Source organism: Phyllostomus hastatus, unplaced genomic scaffold, assembly GCF_019186645.2.
Source record: "Phyllostomus hastatus isolate PE091 unplaced genomic scaffold, TTU_PhHast_1.1 phas_contig_86, whole genome shotgun sequence".
Taxonomy (NCBI): domain Eukaryota; kingdom Metazoa; phylum Chordata; class Mammalia; order Chiroptera; family Phyllostomidae; genus Phyllostomus; species Phyllostomus hastatus.
In genome coordinates this window covers 94,394,759-94,405,008 of record NW_025333977.1, presented here as the reverse complement: position 1 = coordinate 94,405,008, position 10,250 = coordinate 94,394,759, and the positions used below count along the sequence as shown (strand labels likewise).

The 10,250-nt window shown below is 33.8% G+C and overlaps 1 protein-coding gene across 1 annotated transcript in view; it reads right to left on the bottom strand.

The window, feature by feature from the left end:
- Positions 1 to 254: 254 nt before the first annotated feature.
- Positions 255 to 10,250, bottom strand: part of PIGX (phosphatidylinositol glycan anchor biosynthesis class X) — a 32,702-nt gene continuing 22,706 nt past the window's right edge. The window contains exons 5-7 of the mRNA XM_045851913.1: positions 5,927 to 6,140; positions 4,178 to 4,278; positions 255 to 1,486 (exon numbers count right to left, since the gene is read on the bottom strand). Of these exons, the coding sequence (XP_045707869.1) occupies positions 1,343 to 1,486; positions 4,178 to 4,278; positions 5,927 to 6,140 (459 nt within the window). The 3' untranslated portion in view covers positions 255 to 1,342. The remainder of the gene's footprint in view (positions 1,487 to 4,177; positions 4,279 to 5,926; positions 6,141 to 10,250) is intronic.

Below are 10,250 nucleotides of genomic sequence, written 5' to 3'. Positions count from 1 at the left end.
TTCAACAGGTCTAACACACCATGGAGCACCACGCAGTGAGAAATCTTCAGCGCGAAACTTGGCAGACCACTCTTAACATGTTCAATTAGTTACGGCACCTTCTCCATACACTGCACAAATCCTTTTTATGAGTTTCAGTTATATTTTTACCTTGCTTGAAACAATAAAACATAACATACCAAAAATGTTCCGTATTTTCTTCCATTTTCAGTATTAAAATGGCTACACAAAAATTCCCCAATTTTGATGTTTTTTAAGAATGTATACTTATACAACAGCTATCACAATACAATGTAACAAAACTGTTTTGAATGAAGTTAAAGATAACTAAGCACTAGTAGAGCCATCTTATGGATAAAAACAAATGAATTTTTTAGCTAACCCAGTATCTCTATATTGCACTTTTTTATGTACAAGAATAAAACAGTAAAGTCAAATGTCCTGTAAATACTAAGAACAGCACAAATTTGTCACAATTAAACTTAATGAAGAAGCTGATATGAGTATTAAAAATGTAGAAAAGTAATACATGTAAGTACAGAATGCCAAGATTGTATCAATAAATTTTATATACAGAACAATATACTACACTATTTTAAACTTTTTAGATTTTTGTGTTTATTAATACATGTCTTTGGTTCTAAATCAAGACCTTTTTTAAAAAAAGAAGGTCACTTGAAGATACAAAAGATTTTTTGTAAATGTACTTTCTGACCTGTCTTCCTGACAAATTCAGCACTAAATCACAACTAAATCTTAGTACCAAGCTCTTTGACAATTCCTATATTCAAAAGCAATGTAAAATATAAAAGGAGAATGGAAATATTCTGAGGAATAATCAATTTTGATATATTTTCTAAGCTATTCTATTTTAATAATTTTCTTTGAAACTCTAGATGATTTCAATAGTCTCATAAAATTAACATTTAAATAAAATCATTCATCCAAATTATTTTATGCTACTTATAATGACTTTCTCAATTTTTATCTTAAATTGAAATGTTCCTATTCACAAAATGAGAGTAATTTATCTCTAATACATAAAGTACTCATTTTTGTAACTCAAACGAAGATAAAGTCACTTCTCACAAAATAAATAGTAATTTAACAGAATTAACTTTCCTCTATTGGCACTAGATGCTTGAAGATTATCAAAGATCAACACAGAGCACAATACATTTTGGAATTAGTTGAGAATACTATAAAATTTCTACTAGTAAATATAATTTTGTCCAAAAATGAAGACAAAAGACAAAAGTAATGACAATTCCAGAAGAACATTTCTAGTCACAAATAATTAGGTTTTACTTAAGTTTATGGGAAGCATTTAATTGCCTAAAACTTATAGGGGAAAATGGCCATATTTGAAGACAGCCACAAGGATCAAAGTAGAACAAAGGATGGTAACAAGCAGAGTCGCAGAACATACTAAAAAGGTATGTGTAGTCAGTCCCACTGGGACCTGTAAAGTCACATTTTCATATACCTATAAAGAGAGATGGAGAGAGAAGTTAGAGACATTTAAAATGCATGCTATAAGTGAGATCACTATTTCTTTGTTTTTAAGTTTTTAAAAAAATATCTTTCAGCCAATGCTACACTATATGTAACATTATTGATTGATTCTTTTGGATTGAACATTTCATTTAGTATAATAAAATCAGATTCATCTCCCACAATAATTCTTAAATTCTCATTAGTTTTGACTTTTTGTACCTTTTACATAGAACTGAGTATATTCTTTTTTAAAAAATGCAGGCTATATCCCAATGTCACCTCTTTAATCAATATAATATGTTTCATATTAAATTATAGAATTCTAAGTTGATGCCTTAAAGGAAAAATATTAAAACAATAAAACTAAAGTATCCATTCATTTTGTTTTGCTGTTTCTCTCCCTAAATAGCTTTTAAAAGTCTGTTGTTCAAAAATTATATAATTGAATGTATCCTTTACTATTAACACAATATCAAATAGTTGTAATAATGACTAGCAATGAAAAAGTGCTCCTATGTTCAACTTAATTTATATTTTCTATTTGGTTTTGAACATAAAGGGTTCAATTAGAAACTTTGGAAAATCTTATGGTTTAAAAATGGGTTTTTAAATACATTAAAATTAGGTAATTTGGGGATATATTTATTTTTGGCTTCTTTTTATAAATACCTAGATTATAATTTCACATACAAAAAAGATTATGTTACCAACACAATCTGTAACAAAGTACTATTTGAAAATTATCTTTCAAAAAATGGCATCTTAAACAAACAAGTCCTGGTATAGATCATCACCTTAGTAACGGTCACCTATTTTCTGCTATATATAAATAAGAAATGTAACACAAAGTAAATTTAAAAAATCAAACTACTTTTTAAAAAAGATTTTATTTAATTATTTTTAGAGAAAGGGTAAGGGAGGGAAGAAACAGAGGGAGAGAAACATCAATGTGAGAAAGAAACACTGATCAGTTGCCTCTTGGATGTGAACCAAACCTGCAACCTAGGCATGTGCCCTGACTGGGGATTGAACTGGCGACCTTTCACTTTGCAGGACTATGCCCAACCAAACCACACAGGTCAGGGTTAAAAGTATCAAACTGCTTAATTATGACCTTTTATTTGAAGTTACACAGTCTTAAATGGAATTGAATTAAAAATGTTTTAACAGGGTAATTACTTATTTTACAGCAATGCACATCACCAATTTTTAAAATTAATAAATCATGTATAAACACTAATCATACTCTTTATTCACACAAGAAAATCTAATGCAATTCTCCAGATGTATTTTGGAATTCGAAAAAATTCAAGTAGCATGTGATACTGTGATTTATATAATAAGAAATACATATTTAGTTTTTCATTCTCCTTCCTTGCTCAAACCTCCCCACACTGTTGGAATTTCCTAAGTGTTGAGAGTGACCATGGTGTCTTTTATGATGATGAAGTCACTTTCGAAAAGCACCTAAGGATGAAAGCTGGTTGCCTGTGGAGCCAACCATATGATAACAGAGTAGGAACTCTCAGTCCCACCTCCTGACTTCTAGGAGGAGGAGAGGGACTGGAGGTGTTGTAAAGACTTAACCACTTTGAAGAGAGAAAAGAAGTGGACTATGTTAACTAAAGAAGGTAAAAAGAGCCCTGGCTGGTGTGGCTCAGTGTATTAAGCACAGGCCTATCCACCAAAGGGTTGTTGGTTGGATTCCCAAATAGGGCACATGCCTAGGTTGTGGGCCAGGGCCCCAGTGGGGGGTGCACGAAAAGCAACCACACATTGTTGTTTCTCTCCTCTTTCTCTTCCTTTCCCCTATCTAAAAATAAATAAATAAAATACTTTAAAATAATTTTAAGAAATAAAGGAGAAAACTGTAGACTTCTTAGACAAAACCAGTGTTAATCAATTATTAATACTTACCTAATTTAATAACTAAAAACAAGTTAGGAGGTCAAAACTATAAAAATGGTCTCAAACAGCCTAGGTTTAAATATATAACAGTGCCCTAGCCAGTGTGGTTCAGTTGGCTGGGTACCATCCTACAAACAGAAGGGTCACTCGTTATGGCACAGGCCTGGGTTTCCAGTTTGGTCCCTAGTTGGGGAATGTACAGAAGGCAACCAATCGATGTTTCTCTCCCTCTCTTTCTCCCTCCCTTCTCCTCTCTCTGAAAAAGAATAAAAATAAAATAATAAATATATAATAGTAATACAACTGTCTAAAAATTAATCATAGTAGGAATGATTCTACTTTAAGTTTTATTTTCCTTTTTTCACTTGTTCTGTGTAACACAATGAAGTTAACTACTTTATTTTGCTGTTCAAAAAATTAATAAAAATTTCTAAATAAACTAAAGTTTTAACCAGATGGACATACTATTATTTTTTTTAGCCATTCCACATCTTTAAAAAGCCTATCAGCTACACTTAAGATCTGGACCAATGAGGCATGGGATTAATGCTGAATAATTACCAGCCCTCAAAGTAAATGATTCAATGACTCTTTATAAAGGAGAAACCACTATTGCAATCAGTAGCAAAGAAACAACATTAACAACAACAAAAAAAAACCCTAGTTTTCTATGGTAGAACATAAAATTCTAATCCCTTAGATGTGGCAGAAACATTACAGAAAGAATTTTAGATGAGGCAGTATGATCTAAAAACATAAAATATTAACTTACTGATCTATATTTCATATTGTCCCACTGGCAAATATCCTTACTCTTCAAAGCACAAGGAGCTGCCACTTTTGACTGAGACCAGCATTTCAAAATTGGAAACTCTGAGAAAAGTGGTAGAAGATCGTATCAGAAAACCTGTATCTAGACTAGAGGCTAGTCCAGAGGCCAATCAGTCATGTTGGTATATAAGTATTCAAATATTTTAATACGCAACATACAGGATTTGGATCCATCTATTACATGCTGTTTTATTTTAATAGCCTATTCTAAGTGAATGTGTGAGAAATTATAAAATCACTTCTTAACAAATCTCATTAAACTAGGGACTACTTTACAAATTTTTTAATTTAAACTATTTCTTGAAGCAGATAAAACATACTTAGAACAGTGCACAGAACCTAAGCATACAACTCAATAAATTTCCAAGATTAAACACATCCATATACAAAGCACTCAGACTAAAAAACAAAACAATATCAGAACCCCAGATTCTTTCTCAGAGGGCATATTCTTTTCAAACTTTACTTTGGATATGTCAAAGGTATAATTAAGCCCTGGCCAGGTAGCTCAGTTGGTTAGAGCATTGTCCTGATAAGCTGTGGTTGTGGGTTCGATCTCTGGTCAGGGCCCATACAAGTAGCAGCCAACAAATGCATAAATAAGTAGAACAACAAATTGATGTTTCTTTCTCTCTCTCAGCCTTCCATTCTCTCTAAAATAAAAACTTTTTTTTTAAGGTACTACTAATAGAAACAGAAAGCTAGGTTGGATGAACAAAGCTCACACAGTTGAACACTTTTATTTTCTCATTATGAAACATATGATGGCAGCAAATGTATGGATTAAACACTTCCTATCTGTCAGTCTTTAGTAATCATACTAGTGACTTATATAAACATTCTAATCAGCCACAATTTGGAAACACAAAGAACCAAAATCTGAAAGGAATTTCTTAGTCTTGATTCTAAGAAAAACAAAAATGGTGAAAGCATAGTTTGTTTTCATTTATTCAAATCTACACATAAATACAGAACTACACACAGAACGAAAAACTCATGGACTATGCTTATAGCAAAACTAGGTGATAAAGTACCCCCTCAAAAAAACAATAGCTGTAGTCCTGTAATGCCAGCACAAATACATGGAAAGCAGCCAAGAGGCAATGAGGACCATGTCTGAAAAAAGAAACACACCAGACATTATATATCTACTCATAAAAGAACATAGCACCACCCACAGTCTTGCCAAAAGAAGTAAACCTGAACTGATCACACTTCTGGAGCCAGCTGCCAATTTCCAGTAAATAAAGAGATCAGATGAACTACATGAATACTGTCACCAAAATCCCAACTCTGAGAAAACTTTTTAAATGGGCAAGACTAAATTAGTGTCTAAGAATGCCCATGTGGGTGACAAAAGTATAAAGAAGTATAAGGAAGTGATTAAATGTGAGGATAGTGGGTTTAGTCTTAAAAGACAGGACGTGGCTATGATGGAGACAGCATACATGAACTGTTGCTGGGGTGGCTGGCAAAGTTCTATTTCTTGACCTGGGTAGTAGTCAAAGGATATTTGCCTTATAATAATACACTAAACTATATATTTGTGAAGTTTTTTATATTGTGCTTTATTTTATAATAAAAAAGTTAAAAAGAAAAAAGAAACACGTTTTGTTATCCCTTGACTTCAGACCTGCCACCATACTTTTAGTTTTATTTTCAGCCCTCAGAAAACATGTGCAACCCTCACCTTGGTCACAATACATGAGTAAATCAGGGTTATTGATTACAATAAAGGTTTCTCCATCTTTACTATGTGGCCGATGATAGCGGTAGTGCACAGGCAAAAGAGCTTGGAAACAATCAATGCACTGTGAATCCTGTCTGGTATAAATGAGAACTTCGGATTCCTCAGACAAATAGTTGGGAGCTTCTATATTAAAATCTTCTGAAACCATCACTGCCTGTCAAAAAGAAAATAAATATTAACCCAATAGAAAAAAAATGAATGAAGATTTCAAAAACAAAAATAAAACCAGAAGACTGCTATACAGGTGAAGAGAAATGTCAAATTCATCCCTCTTATAAACAATCCCATTGCCCTTCCATCTTCAACTTTAAGAAAACACAAGACATGATGATCTATGTTTAATAAAATTTTATTAAAAGCAAAGTGAAGAAATTACACTGAGATGCAAAATTTTCTAACAAAAATTATTTCTATGTAATTTATCAATCTTTGTTTAGGTGATAAAACAGGCACTAAGAAAAATTTTGTGAATAAATATAGAATTATTTGATAAGTATGAAAACCATTATGTAAAAAAGTTAACCCGATATTGGGTTAAAATGATTGGTATCCTTCTAGTAATTTCCTGTTCTTCAGGGAAGCAGGTAAGATGGTAGTGAGATAAAGCACTGTGTCAGGAAGTCAAAGCAAAGGTCAGCACTCTTTCTATACTAGTTATGAAAAGGTAATGGAAAAAATGGTAATAATTCCTATAAGAAAAAATATAGTAAAAACCATTTTAAAGTAAGTATTCTACACTAAAAGTAAAAATGTACATGTGGAAGAAATTAGCCCTATAGTATAATATGCATGTTTGTGTATTACATATGTATCTATATATGTACACATATTGATACAAGTAGGTAGGCATTATATACATACCTGTGTTTGCATATGGATGTATTCACACATACAACTTCTCTCTAGATTATCTATGCAAAGCCCTGACATATCTCAGAAAACAAAGCAGCATTAACTTCTTCCCATCACAGCAAAAATCCTAATGCTCCTGTTTGATAATGACACAAATTGCTGTATTTTTTTCAGACGTTGTTGAACTCAGTGGCAAAGGTCACGGGATTATATAATCTTATGAGTCATAAGGAAACTCAAGAGGTGATCAAATTAAACTACTGTCCCAACAAGGATATTTTTCAAGTGTCCAGCAACTGCTTGATTACTTTCAATGACTGAGTTATTTCATTTTATCTAATGTTAAAAGGTTTAATGTTATTCTCTTCCTATGAGTAGAAACTTGATGATCTGGTCTATAACATTCACCAATTGTCCTTGCTTACAATATCTGCAATGAATCTGTTCCTCATTTCACTAAGGGTCCTTAAACATCAAAAGTCCTCCATCATGCTGCCTCTACTACATTTTTCTCCCCCTTTCTCACGACATGGCTTCCAAACCATTTATATTAGTTACCTTTGGAAATACTCAGGAACTAGGGTAACAATATTACCTTCTTTAGCCAAAAATTACATTAGCTTTGTAGCAGCCCTATTTCAGTGTGATATCTAGCTAGCTAGCTATAGATAAACTCTTAAAAAATTAATAGGCTTTATTTTTTAGGGCAGTTTTAGGCTTACAGAAAAAATGAGAAAATGCAGCATCCACATATAGCCTACTCACCCTCCACACACAGTCACATAATTTTCTCTACTATTAACATGGGTGTAGTACAGTAATTTTCAACTGGTGTGCCACAAGAATTCTTAAAACATGCAACACCTGACTATTTAGTCAGGGGCACAGACTTCTTTTCTCTTACGTTGTCAAATAAAAATAAAATGACAACAGCCAACACAACAAGAACTGCCCAGTGTGAATGAATCAAAATTATACCTATATTTTGTCAGACTGGCAAAAAATTTAATATATCTTTTGGTGTGCCACAGAATTTTAGTAATTATTTTATGTGTGCTACCACTGGTAGCACATTTGTTACAATTGATACCCAATATTGATAATGTTATTAACTAAAGTTCATAGTTTTAAAGTCAGGGTTCACTCTTTATTTTGTATAGCCTATGGATTGACAAGTGTAAAATGACACATATCCACTATTACAATATCATACAAAATAGTTTCAGTGACCTCATGCTCTACTTACTCATCCCTATGTTTTTCATTTGAACTTTTTGCAGAAAACTTTAGGTAAATTCCATCCTACTTTTTCAAGTAATTAACTCAATCAATTAAATGCAGGACTTTAGATTGATCTCTATTAAATTTTATCTTTCTGGCTACAGTCCATTTTTTTTAGACTGTTGAGATTTAATTGAAATCCCAATCTATTAACCAACCTTTATCTAATATTTATGAACATAGTAACTATGTCTTCAGTATTTTTAATCTAAGGACAAACATGTTGACTTTTTTTTGTCAACATTGGAAGGTCAAGAGAAAAGTCCTAAGGAATATTACTAGAGACCTTCCACTAGAAATTTTTAAACGAACTCTTTCAGTACAGGATACAACCCAAAATAACACAGCCCAAATTTTTCTATCTTGTCTACAAAGGTGTATATGTGACCTGATATCAATAAAGGTACCTTTCTTTGAGTACTTACAATTAGGAAGCATTTCACAAAGTAGTTAATATACATTATATCCTTTAACTTTCACAAGAATTTTATTAGGAAACTATTAAATCTGTTTTGTGTGTGTTACATGCTATTGAATTAGCTTCAACTCCTGGTGACCTCTGAATGAGTGATTTTCACAATGTTTTGTCTTCAACAGCCCTGCTCAGTTACTGTACAGTCACACATACAGCTTCTTTTATGGAGTCAATCCATTTCTCATTTGCCCTTTCTCCTTTCCTGCTGCCTTTTATTTTCCCCAGCATTACTGTCTTTTCCAAAAAAACTCTGCCTTCTCATAATGTGCCCACAGTAGGGCACTTTCAGTTCTGTCATTTTTGCCTCCAGAGATGATTCAAGCTTAATTTGCAATAGACCCACTTGTTTTATACTTCTGGCAGTGCAGGGGTATCTGTAGAGTTGTCCTCAAACACCATATATTTCAAATGAATCAATGTTTTTCCTATCAGCATTCATCACTGTCCAACTTTCAAATCTGTACCCAGTATTTGGGAATACAAAGATATGGATATCTTAGCCATGGTCTCTAATGATACATCTTTGCTCTTGGTGATCTTTCCTAATTCTTCCATTGCTGCCAAGACTTCTCCTGATTTCTTCCTTCCTTCCTCCCTCCCTCCCTTCCTTCTCTTTCTTTTCTTTTCTTCCTTCCTTTTTTTTTTTCTCAAGATTTTATTTGTTCATTTCTAGAGAGAGGGGAAGGGAGGGAGAAAGAGAGGGAGGGAAACAGTGACGTATCAGATGTGTGAGAGATACATCAATGGTGGTTGCCTCTCACACACCCTGAACCAGGGACCTGGCCTACAACCCAGGGATATCCCCTGACTAGGAATTGAACCAGCAACTTTTTAGTTCGCAGGCTAGCACTCAACCCATTGAGCCACACCGGCCAGGGCTCTTTTGTTTTTTAATCTCACAGGAGGACATGCTTACTGATTTTAGAGACAGTAGAAGGAGGAAGAAAGGAGAGAAACATCAATGTGACAGAGAGACATCGATTGCTTGCCTCTTGTATGCACCCCGAAAGCGGATAGAACCCACAACCTAGGTATGTGTCCTGACCAGGAACTGATCCCATGACCTTTGTTTTTTTTAAAATATTTTATTTATTTATTTTTAGAGAGAGAAGGGAGGGAGAAAGAGAGAGAGAAACATCAATGTGCGGTTGCTGGGGGTCATGGCCTGCAACCCAAGCATGTACCCTGACTGGGAATCGAACCTGCGACACTTTGGTCCGCAGCCTGCGCTCAATCCATTGAGCTATGCCAGCCAGGGCTATGACCTTTGGTTTTACTGGATGATACTCCCACCAACTGAGCCACACCAGCCAGGGCTTCCTTTGATTTTTTTTTTTAATTTAATCTTTAATCAATATTTTTCCATTACCATTTATATCCTTATACCTCCCTCCCCCTGGCAATCACCACACTGTTGTCCATGTCCATGAGTCCTTTTTCCTCAATTCCTCCACTCTCTAACTTTTCCCCCAACTGGCTGTCATCTGCTCTCCATCTATGAGCCTGTCTCTGTTTTGCTGGTTAGTGCAGTTTGTTCATTTGATTCCACATATGAGTGAAATCATATGGTATTTGTCTTTCTCTGACTAGCTTATTTCACTTGGCATAATGTTCTCCAGGTCCATCCTTACTGCTGCAAAGGGTAAAACTTTATTC